The sequence below is a fragment of the Phaenicophaeus curvirostris genome, chromosome 26, assembly GCF_032191515.1.
Source record: "Phaenicophaeus curvirostris isolate KB17595 chromosome 26, BPBGC_Pcur_1.0, whole genome shotgun sequence".
Lineage (NCBI taxonomy): Eukaryota > Metazoa > Chordata > Aves > Cuculiformes > Cuculidae > Phaenicophaeus > Phaenicophaeus curvirostris.
The window spans coordinates 1,963,172-1,985,318 of record NC_091417.1 but is presented as its reverse complement, the minus strand read 5'-3'; the positions used below and the strand labels follow the sequence as shown (position 1 = coordinate 1,985,318).

General features: G+C 47.3%; 2 protein-coding genes across 3 annotated transcripts; both read right to left on the bottom strand.

Annotated features, from left to right (window-relative positions):
* Positions 1–10,109: 10,109 nt before the first annotated feature.
* Positions 10,110–14,196, bottom strand: LOC138731334 (keratin, type I cytoskeletal 15-like). The gene is made up of 8 exons (XM_069877192.1): positions 13,602–14,196; positions 12,706–12,788; positions 12,402–12,558; positions 12,086–12,247; positions 11,680–11,805; positions 11,343–11,569; positions 10,710–10,801; positions 10,110–10,412 (listed from the first exon to the last, which is right to left on the bottom strand). The coding sequence occupies exons 1-8, from the start codon at positions 14,091–14,093 to the stop codon at positions 10,393–10,395; spliced, it is 1,359 nt and encodes a 452-aa protein (XP_069733293.1). The 5' UTR covers positions 14,094–14,196; the 3' UTR covers positions 10,110–10,392.
* Positions 14,197–18,319: 4,123 nt separating this feature from the next.
* On the bottom strand, positions 18,320–22,120 carry LOC138731333 (keratin, type I cytoskeletal 15-like). Of its 2 annotated transcripts, XM_069877190.1 has the most exons (8): positions 21,494–22,117; positions 20,666–20,748; positions 20,320–20,476; positions 19,985–20,146; positions 19,579–19,704; positions 19,242–19,468; positions 19,003–19,085; positions 18,320–18,588 (listed from the first exon to the last, which is right to left on the bottom strand). In XM_069877190.1, the coding sequence occupies exons 1-8, from the start codon at positions 21,986–21,988 to the stop codon at positions 18,569–18,571; spliced, it is 1,353 nt and encodes a 450-aa protein (XP_069733291.1). In that variant the 5' UTR covers positions 21,989–22,117; the 3' UTR covers positions 18,320–18,568. The 2 variants fall into 2 exon arrangements, with proteins under 2 accessions (XP_069733291.1, XP_069733290.1); XM_069877189.1 differs by lacking the exon at positions 18,320–18,588 and having other exon boundaries at positions 18,789–19,085; positions 21,494–22,120.
* Between the last annotated feature and the right edge of the window lie 27 nt (positions 22,121–22,147).

Sequence of the window (22,147 nt, the reverse complement as noted above, 5' to 3'; positions counted from 1 at the left end):
TTTTATGCTGGTGACAAAGGGAGTTGGCTCCAGAATGTGTTATCTGAGACCCATGGAATTTATCAGCCTTAAGCCTTCTGCCAACACAGTGGTTCCTCCTATTGGTCAGTGGCTGTGCAGTGGGCTGTGTTTCTCCCAAATACCTTCACCCAAGAGCTGATTCCCTCCCCCTGACCACTGCCTCTTGAAGCAAAAGGTGGGATTCAGAGGAGGTGTCTCTCTGCTGAGGGGAGAATTTGAAAAATCTGGTTATAGTTTACTTGTTTGGAAACAAAAGGGCTGGGAGGGCACAGCCTTGCTGAACCAATGCTGCCTCCATAGCAAAGTCACACAATTACTTGCTTTACGAGAACAGGAACGAGCTTTAATAGAGTGATTAAGTGAATGGTGAACAATGTGTGCAGACCTTGATCAAACAGTTTCCCACCCCTCTGTTTTCTGTATTTCCCTTGAGAAAAAAAACTTCTTTAAGCAGTGTCCTTTTCACTGTTTCTTTGCTCTCAGTCCCTTTTGGGCTGCCAGTAGAAGAGAGGGGCTGACAGAGAACACACCATATCTGAGAGAGTCTGTTTTTTCTCAGAAACAAGAATCCTTTTCAAGGAACTATGTCTGTGTTTGGAGCAGGGATAAGCACTGAACTTGCCTGGGACGCTGGGGAGTGAGCAACAACAGAAGCAAGAGCCTGATTCAGTCCTTTCAATGCTACTGAAAGAAGGAACTAAACAGAAGAAACAAGAATCACTGAGTCTTCTGGTCTTCGAGATTTGTGAAAAAGTGATTTCTAAAGTGTCAAAGTCCTCTGTTACCCCGGATGATTTGGCAAAAGCATTGTTGCTTTTGTTACTGCCAGCTCCTCCACGAGCATCCCTCTCATACGAGTGGGTTCTTACCTGCTTTCTCCCATTCTTTTTGTTTCTCTCGACACCTCTTGTTCCTTCCGGACCTCTGGGACTGCTCAGGAAAGCTTCTTTAGGGGAGGCAGGAGTAAAGCTGTCCTACCAGCATCTGCAGCTTTCAGGGAGCAGTGAGGCCTGTGCAGAAATTCTGTCACCTAAAACTGCTTCCACCAAACGGTTCCTTTGGAACACAAGATGCCTGCTGTGATATTTCAATGAGAAATCTTTTTAATATCAAAATGAAGAATTAAAGATAAGCCAGATTAAATGCATATGCTGTGTAAGGGCCTGTCTGGTCTTCCTGTACCCATAAAATATGCCTCAGCTATTTTAGAACACACATGAGTGTTGTACTCGCATTGTACAGAGAGAAATGTCAAACTGCAGAGCAAATATAGGGAGGGTGAAAGAACAAATATACAAGCTGGAAGCTGGCCAAGGCACCTGTACCTACAGTTCATTGGTCCATGTCTAATTATGGGGCTGCATAGGAAAGAGGAATTCTGCAGTGACTCAGGTGCAGGCGATATCTCTCAATGTGTACAGTAGCTGTGTCATAGAATCACAGAATGGTTTGGGTTGGAAGGAACCTTAAAGATCATCCAGTTCCACCCCTGCCATGGGCAGGGACACCTCCTACTGGATCCGGTTGCTTCAAGCCCCATCCAACCCATCCTTGAACCCCTCCAGGGATGGGGCAGCCACCCCTGCTCTGGGCAACCTGGGCCAGGGCCTCCTCACCCTCACAGGAAAACATTTCTCCCTAAGATCTCATCTCAATCTCCCCTCTTACAGCTGAAAACCGTTCCCCCTCATCCTATCTCTGCCCTCCCTGATCACGAGCCCCTCTGTCATGCTGTAGCCTAGGGACATCACAGGTGAGTTCTCCTCTTTCTGTAGAGACTGCTGTGTTCTCACAGCTTTCCCTCTTGCACCGTTAAACTGTAAAGCCTTTCCAAAGGTCTCTTCCGGCTGCCAGAGACATTGCTGGCCACCCCTTCTGTTGAGCTGAACGTCTTGTTCAGCCCTGGGTGGGGAAAACCTGCTCAGCAGGTGAACTGTTCCAAGTCGTGTGAACAGGGGAAAGAATAGAATCAGAAAGTCACCATCTGCCCGCAGACACAAAGAAAGCCACAGTTACATCGTTAAATAATTAAGTCCATAGTTAAAGCATAAAGGACATAAGTCCATGTGCTTTTCTTCACTGAAGAGAAATGCAAAAAGCTTAAAGGAGAACAAATTACCAGTATATTCTGACAAAGACCAGTGTATTCTTACTTGTCACCTGTGACAATGAGAGAGGAACAGCCTTGTATCGTAGGGTCCCTAAAGGAAATAGAAGGAATGGCCCACAAAGGAAATTTCCTTTCTCTGCAGCTGAGTTGAGGTGAGGGAGACACGTTTGTTAAAGTGAAGCCAACCTGTTGGCTGGTGGCAACAGCCCATGCCAGGTCCTGACTGCACAAGGGTTCTGCTTCACCTTGACCTGTTCTGCTTTCCCAGCCACTGCTGCTTTATAGAATTGTTTGTATTGTTCCAGGGATTTTTTTATTAGTTGTCCTGTAAAGCGCAGTTTATTGCCCTGGGGTGACTCTGGCGTGTACTTGACTCTTCTTGAATCCTACTAACTTTACTGCCAGGGATTGCTAATGCAATTACAATTAAATGAACTCTGTGATTCTTTGAACCTGCTTTATTGGTGCCTGCAATTTCATGGATGCTTCCGTGGATGAATGAGCAAGGGCAGGTTACTATTCTGAATTTAATTTTTAAATCTTTAAATGTTTGTCCCTTCTGCTAATTCTTCCTTTCTATCTCTGCTTCTGATAGTGAAACTGTGCTTTTTGACTCTTTTGTGTGCACATTTTAGGTCTTCATCTCTTCTCTTGCTCCTCAAAACTCTGGCCACCCCACCCTACCGATCACGTCTCATGCCCTGTTACAATCACAGCTCAGTGCGGTTTTCTCTCAGGCATGAATCTCTTTAATTCAGACATAAATTTTTCTGTTTTTTCTTTAAACTTCCTTGTGGGCAGACCCAATGATAACAAGAACTGATCTGCAGCTGGTACCAAAATGACTGTGTTGAATGTCTGCCAAAGACACAATTCTTACCTTTCTTGCTTTCATATGCCTTCATTAATCTTTTTTTTTCTAATCCTCACAAACCTTGCATTGCCACATGTGCACTGGATGTGCCAACGGATTCAAAGACAGGAATGTTTACGTGCTGAAAAGGCAGGTCCTGGCACATACACAGCTGTGAGCAGTTGAAAAAGAGGGCAAGTAAATTCAGAGAGCAGCACTTAACTTTCTCAAAATTACTATTTTTGCAAAGTAGATGGAATGGGATTTGGTGAAGAGAAATGCATGTGGGCACCCTGGTTTCTGCATTAAAAGAGATAAGAAATAAGGTCACATAAGGGTTCAGTTTTACAAGAAATTACAAGGGTGAATCATAGAATCATTAAGGTTGGAAAAGACCTGTAATATCATCAGACCCAACCATCAGCCCAACAGTGCCTACTAAACCCTGTCCCCAAGTGTCATGACCAGAAGTTTTTTGAACTCATTCAGGGATGGTGACTCTCCCACTGCCCTGGGCAGCCTCTGCCAGGGCTTCACCACTCTGTCAGGAAAGAAATGTTTCTCAATATCCAATCTAAACCTCCCCAGGCACAGTTCGAGGCGGTTTCCTCTTGTCTCATCCCTTGTTACTTGGGATAAGAGACCAGCACCCACCTCACAACAACCTCCTTTGGAGGAGCTGCAGAGAGCTCTGAGGTCTCCCCTCAGCCTCCTCTACTCCAGGCTAAACAGCCCCAGGTCCCTCAGCCTCTCCCAGAACCCCCGGGCTCCAGACCTTTCCCCAGCTCCATTCCCCTTCTTGGGGCGCACTTCAGCCCCTTAATGTCCTTCTTGTACTGAGGAGCCAAAAACTAAACACAGTATTCAAGGTGCAGCCTCAGTGAGAGAGATGCAGGACAGGTCGTTTATCCAGGGTCTTTCCTGGCAGAAAAGGAAGGATAATTCAGTGACTTGAGCTGGACTTGAAAGCTCTGGATCCCTGTGCAGCTTCAGGCTTCTTTGTGATATCAGGACATACAATGTTATGTCTCAGTGTTTGTTGTTTATAGATTTGAATAGCTGATTGTGAGGAAAAGACATAAAAGATGATGAACTCAAACACTTGCATAGCTGGGAGCAATGCAAACACTTGGCAAATACTTGAAACGGGATGTAGTGTGCACTTTTGAAAAGACCTTATTATTGTCTCTGTTTCCCTAGAAACATAAATAGCTTTAAACTCTTGATGTCTCTGATATTCCAGAACTATATCGATCATACACATCAGGGAGTAAGGTACCCGAGATGGGAAAATAGATCTTACAGCTGAATTAAAAATTGTGTGAGAGAAAAGGATCGGTTTGGACACCAAGCCTTGATGAGCGAAGGACAAGTCACTGGGTGTATTTTTACACTTCCTTTAATCTGTTATCTGGTTAGTAAATCTTAGCAAGGTTTGCTGGGGCTGGAAACTATTCACACAAGTCCAATGTCTAACTGACAGGAGGATGCGTTCCAAAAGTCAGGTTCCTGCAGGCAGCAGCAAGAAGCAATTTAGAGGCCACTGCCAAAACCAAATGGGCTCCAAACCTGTCCCAGACTTCAGAGGAACCAAGTACGTGCTGAGTGCTCGCTGTGCCAGCGGCACCGCTGCGGTGATTCATGCTGAAGGAGGAGACCGTGAGCCATTCAGAGGGCATTTTCCCATAGGCCACATGGAAAATTCCTATGAAAAAGAAAAATCCCAGTCTTGGTAGAAACACAGAGTAGATGGGTTTTATAGCACAGAGAAGCTGTCATATTGTGTTCGTGTCTGTAAAGCATTTGCAAAGCGTGTTTGTATGTGCACTATTTATGTGCTCATAGATTTATGTATTTGTATTTATGTACTTATATATTATTATTTCTCTTGCTAATTTTGTAAGAGTATATTATGGTGATGGTGACAGCCATGGCTTCCAGAGAGGGTAGAAGTTCTACTGTGCAAGCATTAAACAAGTTCTTCATCAAATTAGAAGACAACGAGCTCTCTTTGTACCCTGCTGGTGGCTCCTGTCTGGTGGCTCCTGTCAGCTGTATCTGTGCTTTCCTGATTCAACGGGTCGTTTCATACTGGTTTTTTTTTGCTTGAGGTAGATTCTCAGAGTCTCCAGATCTCTGTTACTCTGAGTGAGAAAACCCAGCTCTGTGTTGCTCTGGGAGGGCAGGTCCTGTGCTTTGCAGGGCTACGAGCCAGGGAGGTGTTGAAACAGCTTGTTCTCGTAGCAACTATCACCACACGGAAACACCTTCTGCAGCTCTGGTTCTCTCTGCCCTGAATGCCTGCACCCCTTTAGGGAAGGAAAAGGGTATTTCTAACTACTCTAACAGTTTGCTCAATTTTCAGAACAGTGGTTTATAGGCAGATGGTGTGTTATTTGTGTGTATCGGGCAGTTTACTGCCCTGAACAATCCTATTTGTTGACTGTGACTGAGGACCGTGGTTTTCCACCAGCCTCTGGCACTTGTATTCAGCTTTAAATTTTCTTTTACTTAAACCCTGAGGCCTGTGCTGACCATTTAGGCTTTTTGGGCAGCCCACCACCACCAAATCCAGCTGACTGAAATACTCGCTGAGTGCCTTTTCACTCTTTTCTAACAAGTTCAACTTTCATAATGGTTGAACACTGTGCGATTCTAGTAACACAAGTTCTATCAGTGTTTTCCACAGAAAGGAGGCAGCCACATGGGTTTAAAGTCGTTGTGTGTGTGTAATCACTATGAATACTTTGGTACTATCCTCATTTCTGACAGTCTGACACCAGGTTGTGGGAAAGAACTGAACTAAGATTTGAAATGGAAGAAAATGTGGCTGAATATGGCTGTGAGAGCGGCCTGCTCCGGCTGCCAGGGCTGGGTGAGCGCTGGAGTGGTGCCAGCAGAAAGGTGTTGCCCACAGCCAGGCTTTGCAGCAGCTCACTGAGCGTGGGCTCGTAAAGAGTGGGTTATTAGGAGCAATTGCAGTGCACATAAACCTCTCTTCAGGCAGTACTAAATCGGTTATGAGAGTCAGCTCCAGTGCACCTGAAACTGTGTGTTCGTGAGAGAGCATTTGACCTCAGCCTCCATCATAGTGTGGGGATTTTTAAAGAATTCAGAAGTTTGTTGGGAATGCCACTCCAAAACATTAAATATTAATCAAAACTGAACAGTAACATGTTACCTGGGATTCAGAAAGAATTAATTTTTCTTCAAGAATTTTTGTACTTTCTTAACTTGACTGCTAGTATTTTTTCATGCCTACAGTAGGCTGGAAAATGTGAGAAATATCACCGAAGCAGCTTCCTTTCAGCTGTTTTTTTATCAGAGGCACAGTGAATCGCAGGTTTGCTTTTTGTCTTACCTGAGAGGGCAAGCTGCCTTGGGAAGGGCTGGCTGAATTGAGAGGGCCTGGCAGGCTGCAGGCAGTGGGTATTGCTGCAGTGATGCTGTTTCCTTCTACCCAAGCATGCAAGAGCCTTGAGAACAACCGTGCATAAAGCTGCAAGATTTAAGAGCCACGGGCTGCTGTACCCATCTGTGCCTGAGAGCTGCCTTTGCAAACAGAAGTGTTTGCTGTGGGGCTATGTCCTGCAGGTACGCGGCACTCCTCGTCGGGTATAGAATCATAGAATCACCAGGTTGGAAGAGACCCACCAGATCATCAAGTCCAACCATTCCCATCAATCACTAACCCATGTCCCTCAGCACCTCGTCCACCCGTCCCTTAAACCCCTCCAGGAAAGGGGACTCAACCCCCTCCCTGGGCAGCCTCTGCCAGGGACCAATGACCCTTTCCATGAAAAATTCTTTCCTGATGTTCAGCCTGAACCTCCCCTGGTGGAGCTTGAGGCCATTCCCTCTCGTCCTGTCCCCTGTCCCTTGGGAGAAGAGCCCAGCTCCCTCCTCTCCACAACCTCCTCTCAGGGAGTTGCAGAGAGCAATGAGGTCTCCCCTCAGCCTCCTCTTCTCCAGGCTAAACACCCCCAGCTCTCTCAGCCGCTCCTCTTGTTCTCCAGCCCCTTCCCCAGCTTCGTTGCTCTTCTCTGGACTCGCTCCAGAGCCTCAACATCCTTCTTGTGGTGAGGGGCCCAGAACTAAATACAGCGGTTCAGAGAATCCAGTCTACTAATTCCTGATTCTGGGCTTGGATACTTCTCTATCCAACTGTTCCCCCCCATTCTCCACCCAGCCTCCTGCAAACGGTACGTGATGCAGTGGAGATGGTTGATTTCCAGAATCAAGAAGTTGAAACACACCCAAAGGTTGAAATGCACAATCCCCTTGATTGCCTTTGGGAGCTGGACCAGTGCAGAATGTCGGTATCTCCACAGTTCCCCCTGCAGGCCTGTCCCCTAAACACAGCTCTGTGGAACGGCTCCTCATCATTATCGTAACCCTCCTCTCCACCTGGGAGCTCCAGGCTCCCTCCCACTGTGGCAGCCACTGTGGCTCCCAAAGGGGTTGGAAACAGACCAAAACAGTTTCAGTGCTAATGAAATGCACACAAGAACAATCCAGGAGGCTTTGACTTAATCTGAATTTGCTGATTTCACATGGAATTACCTGAAAACCTTCAGGCAAAATCACATGAAACAGAGAATTCCTTTCCCTCTCTTCCCTGTCCTTCAGAATGAATTAATTTCTAACCTTCTCGCTGTCTGTTCATTTGGTTTATTACCCCATATGCTATCACTGTTACCCCTGTATGAAGTGTATCTGTTTCATTACTATTTAAGCTGTTCTTTCCTTGCTCTGATTGCAAAGCTGGTGAGGGGGCTGGAGAACAGGCCTTATGAGGAACGGCTGAGAGAGCTGGGGGTGTTTAGCCTGGGGAAGAGAAGGCTGAGGGGAGACCTCATTTATCTCTCCAACTACCTGAAAGGAGGTTGTGGAGAGGAGGGAGCTGGGCTCTTCTCCCAAGGGACAGGGGACAGGACGAGAGGGAATGGCCTCAAGCTCCGCCAGGGGAGGGTCAGGCTGGACATTAGGAAAAAATTTTTCACAGAAAGGGTCACTGAGCACTGGCAGAGGCTGCCCAGGGAGGGGGTTGAGTCCCCTTCCCTGGAGGGGTTTAAGGGACGGGTGGACGAGGTGCTAAGGGGCATGGGCTAGTGATTGATGGGAATGGTTGGACTCGATGATCCGGTGGGTCTCTTCCAACCTGGTGATTCTATGATTCTATGAGGCTGGATGGAATTTTGAGCCTATCGAATGGTTTGTGTTCCAAATCCCGCTGTATATTTTCTGAATTTGCCACTAGAGGATGCTGTGCGAACCCATGAGCTCTTGGACTGCCATGCCGCGTTCCCAGCTTCGGGAACAAACCTGTCCCTTGTACTGGACTACAGGACCCATTTCTGCTGTGCGGTTCACCAAGGACACCGACGGGTACTGGCTCGCAAGAGAGCAGAGTGCAATACTCCCGTGTACTGACATTGCAGGCATAGGCTGATTGCAGCTCACTCCATCGTGTTTTGATGGGCTTTGATGTTTCGATGGGTTTTGATGTTTTGGTGAGTAGAGTGTGCTCTGGTAACTCCTGTCTGATAACTCCCTCCCACCAAGTTCCAAGGAGCCCAGGTGGGTGTTCCTGGCTCAGCTCATCGCTGCTGCCCATCACTCTGCAGGTACTGGGAGCAACACATGCAGCTCGGAGCTTTCTCCCCTTTCCCACTTAAGAGAGACAGCTCAAGGGAAGCAGGAGATGCAAGAATGTTCCTGGCATCCCAAAAACAATTGGCTCCATTATGGGATAAGAACCATTCTTTCTTTTTAGATTGTGCTCAAATATTTCATTCCCGAGTCCGTGATAGCTGGGCTAATGCTGAGGTTTAGACCTGTTTTCAGAGGCAGTCAGCACTGGTTGATATGAGAAATAAAATGGAGCATAAGGCAGACCATAGGCTCTGTTAGATTGTACAGAAGGGTGAGGGTCGTGTTGTGACTCAAGGGAGAGGTATTTTTGCTTTGGCTTTACAAGTCTCCTTTGTTTTCTAGGGAGAGTTCCTCTGACTCACCTGTTCTTTCTGCCGTGCTGAGAATTCAGCTGTGGATTGTAACATGTAGACTGTTTGATGCCTTTTTAAATTATACATTGTTATCCAAAAAGGTTATATTCTACCTGACCTGAATCTGTTTGCAAACCAAAGTACAAGTGCAAAGGAATTTGACAGAATGAGGATTGTCTGTGGGTTCTGTGCTGCTCAGAGAACAATACAGGCTTGTGGGACCCACCCTAATTTGTCACCGGGCAGCAGCTGAATCACTCCCTGGCTATGTAGTAGACCCTGCTCAGCTGCTTTCCCAGCCCATCACTAATCAGAGACTGAAATACCGATTCATAAGTCCCAAACCAGGGAGCTAATTCACCACTTTTTCTTCCTCTGTCAAACCAAAATGTGTGACATGGAGTGGAACAGTTCTATAAGAGATTGAACCTTCCATCCTCCACTCATCCATCCAGAATGCTGCACAACCATGCAGCTATGCTGTCTCGTGAAATAAGAGTACACACTGGCTTTATTTTGAACCATCAGGTAGAAGACCTGAGCACAGACCTTTCAACACGTCAGGAGAAATAATTCTAACAATTGAACTTCCTGTTATAAGGAGAACTTCTCCGCATCATCACTCCTTTCCTGATCTGATCCTTTGTTTGTACTGAATAAGATGGATAGAACCCTTATTTAAAAGTTGGGAGAGGGGGCTGCCTGAATGTGATTGATTTCTCATCCAGTGACCCAAAGGAAAATGGGTTTGATTTGCTAAAATTCTCATGACATTTGGGGGTTAAGTAATCCTGACTGTTTCAGTTCAGCTGCTGTACTGCCGAGTCAACTACTTGCACATCCCTTGCAATGTATGCTATGAAAAAAGGGTTTCATTCATCTTTTTTCCTTCCCTGTGTCACTCTTGAGTTTGAGGTGAATGTTTTCGTTCATCTCCAGTATTTGATCCATGCTTCTTCTAATGAAGCTTGTTTTCTTTGGGTCCATATTACATCCTATACCCAACCTTTCTTTCTCTGTGAAGGTACTTGTTCCACCTAAAGTTAAATATTAATATATCAAATAGATTGCTAGACACACAGTTTTCTTTGCATTGCAGAGAAGTAAAGTTTTATTAGGGGCATGGTTATCAGCAGGAAATAGCTCACGCATCGTGCTGCAGGGGAGTGTGTGTGGATACAATCAAGTATCTACAGCTGAAGGACAATATGAAAAGGAAGAAGCAGATAATTTTAGGAGCGTCCTGGAAATTATTCATCTCAACTTCATGAATAACTTGTAGAGCAATCAGTGTGCTGGGTAGGTACATGGTGCATGTGCTGAGTGTATGATCATGTTGTAGGGCAGGCTGCTCAGATTGCTGTCAGGAGATCAGGGAAGACCAGCACAGCGGTGAGATCTTAACACACTCTTGACTGCCCTGTGAATGAAAGAAGAAACTGTTACTCTGAAGGGGAAATGAAGAGTCTCTTGCAGCACTGACTTTTCAAGTATATCCATTATTGAAATGTGTTAGCAAAAGTGTGAGAAAGGACCTTAGCTTGTTTCTGTAACTGAAGCTGAAACTTTGATTGAGAGTGATTTAATCCCTGTTGCAATTGCAAACATGGAAGTTGTAGCAGAAGGAATGGTATTAACAAGGAAAGAGATTAAACACAAAATACGAAAGCCACGGGGAAAATATAAATTAGGATCCTCTTTGGAAGATGTTTCTTACCTGTCTTGTCACAAGATTGACCGTGAGAGTAGGAAGCAGAAGAATAAGAGTGGGAGGACGTTCCACCTCCTTGGAGAGCTCCTTGAGACATTCTGTGCAAGGAAAGAAGTTTTAATGAAGGCAATGATAAATAAATTCATGAAGAGAAATATTGTGACACGATGTGCAGTGTGTGTAACAGCTTGGCTTCTCCTGGACCTTGCAAGTAATTCTGGTCCTACATTTTTATTTCAGTCCCTTCAGCTAGGCCTTCCTATAAAGTTTAAGATGCAGAGATACTAAAGGATTGTAGAATTAAGATTCTGCTCTACCAGTCTGGCTGTTCTTGCTCACCTGGTGGCAGAAAGCAGTACATTACAGTTAGGATTTGCACAGTGATTTCTCTTACTCAGCAGAAACAGTCCAAGAGGAACTGATTAACAGAAAATATGTCAGTAACTGTACGTTCTGTGTTTCCCTCTCTGTTTGCTGCGCTTATTAAGTGTATGATACATACATTTCAATACAGATGCTGTTAAAGAATCTGCTGTATTTAGAGTTCAGCTACAGGCTGCTAAAATATTCTACTCTGTGAGTCCCGGTAGACAAAAGACTGATAGAATATATGGCCTTATTTGCAGACATCATACTTACACAATGTCTTGCTGTCCCTCCTGCAGCAGACACCGGTACTGAGCAATCTCCTGTTCCAGGCGGGTCTTGATACCCAGGAGCATCTTGTACTCCTGGTTCTGGCTCTCCATCTCACAGCGGATGTTGGCCAGCTCCTCCTCCACGCAGTTAATCTGCCCTTGGAGCTGTTGCAGCAGCAAGCCATAGCGAGATTCGGTTTCTGCCAGGGAGTTTTCCAGGGACGCTTTCTGGAAGTGGAAGTGCAGGAGTTTAGGACCAGAGCTCTACCTGTTCGTGTCCAAGGTTGAAGCTTCCATTGTGAGGAGGGAAGGGCCCTCACCAGTCCTGCCCCACATACCGTGCTGAGCTGTGCCTGCAGTTCGATCTCCAGGTTCTGCATTTCGCGTCTCAGATCCGTGAGCTGGTGGTTGCTCGTCTGGATGTCCTGGCTGCTCGAAGTGACCTGCTGGTTGACTTCTTCAATCTGCAGGAGTCAGAGCCCAGACAAACTTTCAGGACAGCCCAGTCATTGCTCCATAGATCTGACATTCAGCCCAGCCTTGCCCATCAGACCTGGCCTGCTCCCCCACCACCACTGCAGTCTTTCCTCAGCAGCTCTTTCCTTCCCGTTCCCCAGCTGAGCAAGGGAGATGCAGGTGAGCTGCCTCCCCCTTTTAGCCCAAGATCTCATGTGTCCAGTCCTGGGGAGCAGGTAGTCTGGGTTTTCCCACAGAAGGGGCTCCGCTTTGTGTGTTGCCGCTTACCTTGACTTCATACCACTGCTCGACCTCTCTGCGGTTCTTCTCAATGATCTGCTCGTATTCATTTCTCAGGTCATTGAGGACCTTTGTCAAGTCTTGGCCAGGGACAGCATTGACCTCCACACTCACGTCGCCACCGGTCTGAGACTGCAGCTGCCTCATTTCCTACAGAGGGTCCGAAGAGAGAAACAAGGAGCACAGGTCACATCTGCTGTTGGGCACGGTGGGCAAGGTGGTGTCAAGGTACAAAGGAATGACAGTCACAAGGTGTAAGGCTGAATTTCCTTGATATGTAATTTTACCTCCTCATGGATCCTACCTCCTCATGGTTTCTCTTAAGAGCAATCAGCTCATCCTTCAGGGACTCCAGCTCGGATTCCAGTGAAGAACGAGTGCAAGTGAGATCATCCAGGAGATTTCTCAAGCCATTAATGTCAGCCTCCACAGTCTGACGAATGACCAGCTCATTCTCATATCTGTTGCAAAGAAAAGAGAAGCATTAGACATTCATTTTATTACCATGCGTAGGTTTGGACGTAGCACTACGCCGGGTAGGAGCTGCATTTGTGAATCTCTTAAAATTCATAACATGAAAGATGCAAGGTTCACAAAGAGTCACTCACTTCATTCGGAAGTCATCAGCCGTCATCTTGCTGTTATCGATCTCCAGAAGCAGTTTGTTATTGTCTACAGTGGCGGAAATGATCTGCAAAAGGGAAAGTTAGAAAAGGATCTTTCAGTGCTCAAGACAGGGACAACGAGAAAAGTACCCCAAATCTTTGCTAGGGTTTTGGTGCGGGTTTTAGAATTGTTTCCTGCAACAATTCAAAGGCTACAGAAAGTTATTGAGCTGCCATGCCGCAAGAAGTGATGTGTGCACAGTTTTGTGTTTCCCAGTCATTCTGATGAAAGAATATTTTGATCAAGGAAAAAATAGGAGAACCGTTTTGCAGGGAGTACACTGACACCTATGGATTTTGGTACTCCAGCAAGTAAGGAAATCTGGTCTTTGTCCCTGATGCTGTAATTCATCTCACTATAAAAAAAAAATGATTGCAAGGGACAGCCTTGGTCCTTTCATCTGATTTAAGAAGGAGCGTGCAGAGACAAAGGGAGTCCAGATCTTGTAGCCCAGGTGCTCTGGCTTTGCGCTCCATCCAGCTGAACTGAGTGGGAGCAGAGGGAAAGTCTGGAAACCACACACGCTGCGTTTGGAGCCACCTGCACGCTGTGGGCTTTCAGCTACGTGCAGCAGCATGTTTGGGCCTGGTGGAGCTCTCCTTGCTGCCTCAGGTGGAGCCCCCAGAGCAGAACCCTTTCACTTGTGGGGTGGTGTGGGGCTTTGCTTACCCAGGAGACGGGAGGCCAGCTCGGCAGGGTTCTGCCTCTGGTACCACCATCAAGGCCATCCAGTGGCTCCCTCCCACCCCTTTTGAGGCAGTGCAGGAGGGAAGGAGGAAGCCCTTGCAAACGGGAACAGTGTGCGGAGATGGAGCCGTGCTAGCTGGGGCTGTCCTACCTGGTTCTGGAGTTGTTCAATGGTCTGGTAGTAGGAGGAGTAGTCCTTGGAAGCGCTGGGAGCTTGCTTCCGATACCACTCCCGGATGTGGACCTCCAGATCAGCATTCTCTTCCTCGAGCCTTCGCACTTTCTCCAGGTAGGCAGCCAGGCGGTCATTGAGGTTCTGCATGGTGACCTTCTCATTGCTGTTCAGAAGGTCCCCACCAGCACCAAAGCCTCCTGCAAATCCACCACCAAAGCCCCCTGTGAAGCCACCCCCAAAGCCACCAGTCATGCTGCCCGCGCTCATGCCTGCTCCATAGCCGATGCCACACGCTCCCCCTCCATAGCTTCCCCCGCCGATCATGGAGGAGGCGTAGCGCCTGCAGGAGGTAGAGGAGCTCCGGCCACTGCCACCACCACAGATGCCTCCACTGCCACCACCACAGATGCCACCACCGCCACCGCTCCTATAGGAGGTACTGGATGTTCTCTTGATGCTGCAGCTCATGGTGGAAGCAATCAGATACCCGGCCCCAAATGCAAAGCTTGCTGCACAGCTCGATACAGGAACTCAGAGTGCAGCCTCTGTCCTCCCCGGTCGCTATTTATGCCTCGCTGGGTGGGTGTCACCTGCAGGGCTGTCCAGCTTCCCATGGAGTTTGCCAACCTTACTGCTCATGCCAAAAGTGATGTGCTAAGGGAATTTCTTTTGGGGCTTGGGACAGCCCTCCCCACGGGTATTGTGTTTGGATGCTGATTCACTAAAGCTTGCCCTATAATTTGAGGTGGGTGGCTGTGAGTTAGATTTTGTTTCAGATAGCATGATGCTGGCTACTTAGTAAGTGAGATTCATTTTAATAGTCCCTCTTAATTCTTTATAGCCGCTTTTTGTCCTGAAGTGAGATGGTGAAATCACCGCCTGGTTACTCTGAATTTCAGAGCTGGAGAAATATGAACTCAAGCACCCTGTGCGTGAGCTTTGATTCATTCTGCCTGCAGTTACTGCCGGTAACTGGCACCTTTGGAACAGAATCTCTTAAGAATTTAAGTCTTTCCCTACAAAGAAAGCTCATCACGAGCACCATCTTTCAGAATGCTCAGTGGGGATTCTCAATAGAACAACCTTTGAAGAAGCAACACTATTTCTGTTTTCACCAAACTCTGGCAATGTCACTTCCAGGAAGGAGCCCTGTGTCACGCCCGCAGTGATGAATGTGCAATGATGTGATTTCAAAGGTGTGAGGTTTTAGAGTTTTGTGCAAATTTCTAGTCACTCAGACTGTTTCAAACCAACACAGATGCGTAGAATCTCTAAGGCATCATTGACTCTGTCTTGGGAGTGGAAAGTAAAAGGGTTCAGCTTTTCAACTTAGCAAAATGGAGGCTAAGGTGGTGATCAGCTTGCTCTCAAGGAAGGAGGCACCAGGGTTGTATAAAATAAAAGACAATCCCGTTGTCCATGTAGGAAAGGACAGAATCTGGCTGTGAGTGTGTTTGGGCTAGAAACTAAGGGGAAATTTTTATCTATGGAAAGTCCAAAGGTCTGGAAGTTGCTACCATTGTGGGATGCTGGATGGAAAAGAGAAACATTTTGGGGACTGACCTTCATCAACTAATGGTGGGGATTTTATCCTCCTGTAGCAGAGACTCAGCTGCAATGACCTCTTAGATCCCCCTGGCTTTTTGTCCTTTGGCTCTTTAACACTGCAGAGGTCTCTGACACTGCTGCACAATTGCAGCATTTCTGTAAGAGAGCGGGATGGGATGAATCCTTCATTGGAAATGATATTTTGCCTTTAAACGACTTTTGGAAAACATAACTGCTAAGCCTGAAAGACAAGGGGGTTGTTTATGTCAGAGTTAAGCTTTGATGGGAATTCATCTCTGTTTGGGAGTTAATTGCTAGTTCTTTTTGTTGTTGGTTTCTTCATTTATGACTTTACCTACACACAGCTTGCAGCTGTGGCTGGAGCAGCATTTTCTCTCCCAGCCACAATGATTATGAGACCCATGAAGCTACCAATGTGTGTTCTGGCTGCCTGAAGAGCCAGGGAAAGCCATTTACCCTCTTTCGTGGTACCCCGACAGCCGATTTCCTAGATACGCTAAAGATCATGTAATACTTTGATCTTCAGGATTATGATTGCTGTTTTATCGGTAGCTCTTTAATTAGCTGCACGTCAGAACCAGTTGCTTTGCATATGTTATTGAGGCTGAGTCACCATCATTAAAAAATCAAAATTATTTTCTCATAGGGTGTGATTCCTTACTCATATTTTCCTCATTAGATTGGTGAAATGCACCTTTCTTCTGCCCTATGAGATGTTTATTGCTGATTGACGTTAATGCCAGGGGTGTTGATTTTATATCTCCTTCTTGGCAATATTGCATCACAACATCTGACCCAACCATTTCAAGCATTTCCCAATGCTGCAGTTTCATACCATCCCCAGACACCTTTTCTCCATCTCTCTGTCCCTCTCCTGTTTGGTTTTTTGTTTGTTCTGGGTTTGTTCTAACAGTGTTTGCTGCAATAACTGTATCACGGAGATTAGGCTTAAGACTTTCTAATGGATAACTTATGGGTATTTCCATGTCTCCTGTGCATTTCTGTTTCACCATCCTGTGGACACAGCTTCTTGGCCTGACTTGGCTCTTGTGAGTCAGTTTGGACATCCTGATTTACTTCCCAAGCCAAAAGAGCCAGTTCTTTCAGGGTGTTATTAACTTTCGTAACCCTTGCAATGACAGAATAAGGTCAGACATTTTCTGTTATAAAGGGCAGAGAGGCTCCTCAGCCGTTCGAAGAGACTGTTCGAGCTTTGAAATCGTGTCTTCCCCTGGAAGACCTTTTGCTCATGAACATGTGTAAACCAGAATCACAGAATGGTTTGGGTTGGAAGAAAACCTCAAAGCCCATCCAGTTCCACCCCTGCCATGGGCAGGGACTCTTCCCACTGGATCCAGTTGCTCCAAGCCCCATCCAGCCTGGCCTTGAACCCCTCCAGGGATGGGGCAGCTCTGGGCAACCTGAGCCAGGGCCTCCCCACCTTATTCTGAAAAATTTCTTCCTAATGTCTAATCTCAATCTTCCCCCTTCCAATTTAAAGCCATTCCCCCTCGTCCTATCATTATCACAGAATGGTTTGTTTGCAGTAAGTGTTGTGAAGACTTTCCAGGTGCTCTTTACTCTCTGGTGAAACTGAATGCAGAGCCACAACCGATACTCCGAACCGGCAACAGAACCAAAAGGAGGCAATGGTTTTCACAGAAACTCTGATGCCGTCCCTGGGTCTATGTCTTCCATCACGCAAGAGGGAGAGGACAACTTCAGAAACAATTACTGTTAACTAATTGTTCTCCAGCAGTGAGTCAGCTGTGGTCTTGGTAAGAAGAGCGCTGCTCCCTTCAGTTTCGTCAGGATCTGCATCTGTGCATTTCTCATCCCCATCGCCCTTCAGTATCGTCACCTGTGCATTTCTTCACTTGTTCAGAGATGAACAATTCCCATAGTAATTCTGTTCTTACTTTTCTTATGTGACAGCCTGGGAAGGTTCCTTATACCTTGCATGTGTGCAAACCTATAGAAAATTCTATTAAATATCACCTGTTTTATTTCTATAGTCTGTCTAAATTGCTCATTAACTGGTCCTTCCTATCACTGAAAAGGAAAAGTTTAAGCATAATTCCCAAGAGAAGCTGAGCTTTTCCAGTACAGCAACCCTTTCCTGTTCATTTCTCTCTTCCTGATACAACACGCTGTTATTATCAATGAACTTAACTCATTCAGTTCTCAATTCCTCCCTGCCAAAGCCCTTGTTTGTCTTCCTTGAGGATCCTTTCAGAGCAATGAGCAACGGTACCGCTTCTTCTAAGAACCATGGCTGAAGGGAAGTGAGAGCCAGGAGCAGACAGCGATATCAAGATACCTGATCAAGCACATGACAAGGTTTCTGGAGCCTCTGCCAGCCTTTGAGGGAGGCAGTGAGGCACGCTGTGCGCTTGGCACACCTATGGCATGCTCCATCTGTTTCCCCCGGCACAGCCCTTGCTCCGTACTCGGATGGAGCTTGGCACCTCATGAATCAGTTTCCCATCATCAGTATTGTCTTTCTTCTTTCACTTGCGTCTTGAGGGAAAAGCAGTGAGACAAGGGGTCAGGAAGCAACCTGTGAGTCGCCGTTAGAAAACCAAATGGCAAATGGTTTGTAATTTCACAGGAAGGTAAAGAATTGTGTCAAGAATGTATTTCTGCTCTCAACCTTGTACCTCTTGCTTCTGAGCAGAGAATTCCCACAGTCTTACTTGACCGACAGTTCCTGCAGGCAGAGCTTGGAAGGTGTCACAGTTCAAACAGTCACAGAATTGTTCAGGTTGCAAAGACCTTTAGGGTCAGTAGGTCCAACCATAAAGCCAACGCTGCCAAGCCCACCACTAAACTGCGTCCCTCATCACCCAACCACATGGTTTTTAAATCCCTCCAGGGATGGCAACTCCATACAACCATCACACAACCATGCTCAGAATTAGTGATGTTTCCTTTCACTTGATGCTGTTAGCTCAGCATGGTGTCCATTTTCATAGTGCAAAATACATTGTTCTAAAACTGTGTTACAGAGCGTGATAGGACAACTGTATTTGATAGGACAACTGTGTGTGATCGATTGGTTGATGATAAATACTTGTTTGAAGTTTGTTAAATTAAATTTCTCAGATGCATTGGTTCTCTTTGCATTGCAGAAGTGAAGTTTTATTAGAGGCAGTGTTAAAAGCAGAATGTAAACCCTTAAACAAAGAGCCAGTCAGCAAAGACAAGCTGAGTAAGTCAGAGTGGCGGAAGGGGTGATGAGGCAGGGGACCCGGCACTCTTTCCGGGTTGTTCCAGTGCATCAGCTCTGCTGTGGAGGCACTTGATTCAGTTTCTTGTTGTTCATGTTCAATGCGTCGTCTCATCTGGATGGTGCCAGCATCACTGCTGCTGCTCTAGCAAATTCTTGACTGGCCTGTGTAAAGACAGAGCAAATCATTGCCTTAAGGGGAAACCCAGTCTTTCCTGCTGGACTGAATTCTTCCACTTAGCAGGCTGTGTTAGGAGAGCAGTGGGAGAGGCTCAGAGCAATGCCCTCAGCACTTCCCCAGAGCTGTGTTTTTTTCATTCCAATGAAACCTATATCCTGTCCTGTAGACTTTATATGCTGTGTTTTATATTTAGGTAGAGGAAAGGGCAAGACTTATGGCATTTTAAACTCTGAATCCTCCATGCCAAAATCAGTGAGGTTCTCTCGTTCTTGAGATACTGGACCTGGGAATCTTGCCAAGCCCGAAATACAAAACTATTCTCTGACAAAATGTATTGTAGTCATTGAGGAAAATGTAACCCATTCACAAACAAAAACCCTTACAAAGTGCTGTCTTACCTGACATGTCACCATGGGAGTAGGAAGTAGAGGAATATGAATGGGAGGATTTTCCACCTCCTTGGAAAGATCCTTGAGTGACACTGTAAAAGGAGAGTAAATAATTCGCAACAAAGCCCTAACCACTAGATATTCAGTCAAACAAGAAGGTGCTGTGGTTCTATGGACAAGAAGTCTCTGTTTGCAGTTAAGTACATGGGGATTCTTTTTATTGCCTTGCTATAATCTGGAATACGTACACAATGTCTTGCTGTCCCTCCTGCAGCAGAGCCCGGTATTGAGCAATCTCCTCTTCCAGACGGGTCTTGATGCCCAGGAGCATCTTGTACTCCTGGTTCTGGCTCTCCATCTCACAGCGGATGTTGGCCAGCTCCTCCTCCACGCAGTTAATCTGCCCTTGGAGCTGTTGCAGCAGCAAGCCATAGCGAGATTCGGTTTCTGCCAGGGAGTTTTCCAGGGACGCTTTCTGGAAGTGGAAGTGCAGGAGTTTAGGACCAGAGCTCTACCTGTTCGTGTCCAAGGTTGAAGCTTCCATTGCAAGGAGGGAAGGGCCCTCACCAGTCCTGCCCCACATACCGTGCTGAGCTGTGCCTGCAGTTCGATCTCCAGGTTCTGCATTTCGCGTCTCAGATCCGTGAGCTGGTGGCTGCTCGTCTGGATGTCCTGGCTGCTCGAAGTGACTTGACGGTTGACTTCTTCAATCTGCAGGAGTCAGAGCCCAGACAAACTTTCAGGACAGCCCAGTCATTGCTCCATAGATCTGACATTCAGCCCAGCCTTGCCCATCAGACCTGGCCTGCTCCCCCACCACCACTGCAGTCTTTCCTCAGCAGCTCTTTCCTTCCCGTTCCCCAGCTGAGCAAGGGAGATGCAGGTGAGCTGCCTCCCCCTTTTAGCCCAAGATCTCATGTGTCCAGTCCTGGGGAGCAGGTAGTCTGGGTTTTCCCACAGAAGGGGCTCCGCTTTGTGTGTTGCCGCTTACCTTGACTTCATACCACTGCTCGACCTCTCTGCGGTTCTTCTCGATGATCTGCTCGTATTCACTTCTCAGGTCATTGAGGACCTTTGTCAAGTCTTGGCCAGGGACAGCATTGACCTCCACACTCACGTCGCCACCGGTCTGAGACTGCAGCTGCCTCATTTCCTACAGAGGGTCCGAAGAGAGAAACAAGGAGCACAGGTCACATCTGCTGTTGGGCACGGTGGGCAAGGTGGTGTCAAGGTACAAAGGAATGACAGTCACAAGGTGTAAGGCTGAATTTCCTTGATATGTAATTCTAGAAATCAATGGCCTGTGCCTTGGGCATTGGATCCTACCTCCTCATGGTTTCTCTTAAGAGCAATCAGCTCATCCTTCAGGGACTCCAGCTCAGATTCCAGTGAAGATCTAACCAGAGTCAGATCATCCAGGAGATTTCTCAGGCCATTAATGTCGCCCTCTACAGTCTGACGGATGACCAGTTCATTCTCATACCTTTACCACAGACAGGAGAGAAAGGAAAATGAGGAAATGAGATGTTGGTAGTCAAGGGCACACATCCTCACAAGGAGTGTCCTGTGAGAACAGGAAGACGCAGTAACACCACGCAAGGCAGTGCTGCTTGTCCCCTGAGATTGTGAGCAGGAGTTGAAAGACATGCAAGGTTCAGAGAGTGGCACTCACTTCATTCGGAAGTCATCAGCTGTCATCTTGCTGTTATCGATGTCCAGAAGCAGTTTGTTATTGTCTACAGTGGCAGAAATTATCTGCAAAAGGGGAAAGTTAGAAAAGAGTCTTTCAGTGCTCAAGACAAGGACAAGAAGCTCTTGGCTACAGCTTTGTTGCAGGTCTTGGGATTGTTTCCAGCAGCAAATTCACTTTTCAAGGAAACGTGGGCTAGCACAGACCATCCTTCCAAATCCCTACACCTTGCTTCTCTTTCTCAAGTTAGAGAGAGTTCTTTGTGTATCCCAGGGAATGTATTCAGCCCTTTTCCTGTTAAGGCTTCTTCATGGTCTGTTTACTCTGGTACCAGTGTAAGCTGATTGCAAGGGACAGCCTTGGTCCTCCCATCTGATTTAAGAAGGAGCGTGCAGAGACAAAGGGAGTCCAGATCTTGTAGCCCAGGTGCTCTGGCTTTGCGCTCCATCCAGCTGAACTGAGTGGGAGCAGAGGGAAAGTCTGGAAACCACACACGCTGCGTTTGGAGCCACCTGCACGCTGTGGGCTTTCAGCTACGTGCAGCAGCATGTTTGGGCCTGGTGGAGCTCTCCTTGCTGCCTCAGGTGGAGCCCCCAGAGCAGAACCCTTTCACTTGTGGGGTGGTGTGGGGCTTTGCTTACCCAGGAGACGGGAGGCCAGCTCGGCAGGGTTCTGCCTCTGGTACCACCATCAAGGCCATCCAGTGGCTCCCTCCCACCCCTTTTGAGGCAGTGCAGGAGGGAAGGAGGAAGCCCTTGCAAACGGGAACAGTGTGCGGAGATGGAGCCGTGCTAGCTGGGGCTGTCCTACCTGGTTCTGGAGTTGTTCAATGGTCTGGTAGTAGGAGGAGTAGTCCTTGGAAGCGCTGGGAGCTTGCTTCCGATACCACTCCCGGATGTGGACCTCCAGATCAGCATTCTCTTCCTCGAGCCTTCGCACTTTCTCCAGGTAGGCAGCCAGGCGGTCATTGAGGTTCTGCATGGTGACCTTCTCATTGCCGTTCAGAAGGAGGTCCCCACCAGCACCAAAGCCTCCTGCAAATCCACCACCAAAGCCCCCTGTGAAGCCACCCCCAAAGCCACCAGTCATGCTGCCCGCGCTCATGCCTGCTCCGTAGCCGATGCCACACGCTCCCCCTCCATAGCTTCCCCCGCCGATCACGGAGGAGGCGTAGCGCCTGCAGGACACAGAGGAGCTCTGGCCGCTGCCACCACCACAGATGCCTCCACTGCCACCACCACAGATGCCACCACCGCCACCGCTCCTATAGGAGGTACTGGATGTTCTCTTGATGCTGCAGCTCATGGTGGAAGCAATCAGATACCCGGCCCCAAATGCAAAGCTTGCTGCACAGCTCGATACAGGAACTCAGAGTGCAGCCTCTGTCCTCCCCGGTCGCTATTTATGCCTCGCTGGGTGGGTGTCACCTGCAGGGCTGTCCAGCTTCCCATGGAGTTTGCCAAC

Bases quoted from the DNA above. Each gene is read 5' to 3' on its own strand.
- LOC138731333 (XM_069877189.1), bottom strand. From the start codon at position 21,988: ATGAGCTGCAGCATCAAGAGAACATCCAGTACCTCCTATAGGAGCGGT. The intron at 20,477-20,665 runs GTGAGTGCCACT...TCTGTGGTAAAG, and splicing joins GCTGATGACTTCCGAATGAA to GTATGAGAATGAACTGGTCA. The intron at 19,705-19,984 runs GTAAGCGGCAAC...TGACTCCTGCAG, and splicing joins AGCAGTGGTATGAAGTCAAG to ATTGAAGAAGTCAACCGTCA.
- LOC138731334 (XM_069877192.1), bottom strand. From the start codon at position 14,093: ATGAGCTGCAGCATCAAGAGAACATCCAGTACCTCCTATAGGAGCGGT. The intron at 12,248-12,401 runs GTAGGATCCATG...GACCCTCTGTAG, and splicing joins TTAAGAGAAACCATGAGGAG to GAAATGAGGCAGCTGCAGTC. The intron at 10,802-11,342 runs GTAAGTATGATG...TTCCTTGCACAG, and splicing joins GAGGGACAGCAAGACATTGT to AATGTCTCAAGGAGCTCTCC.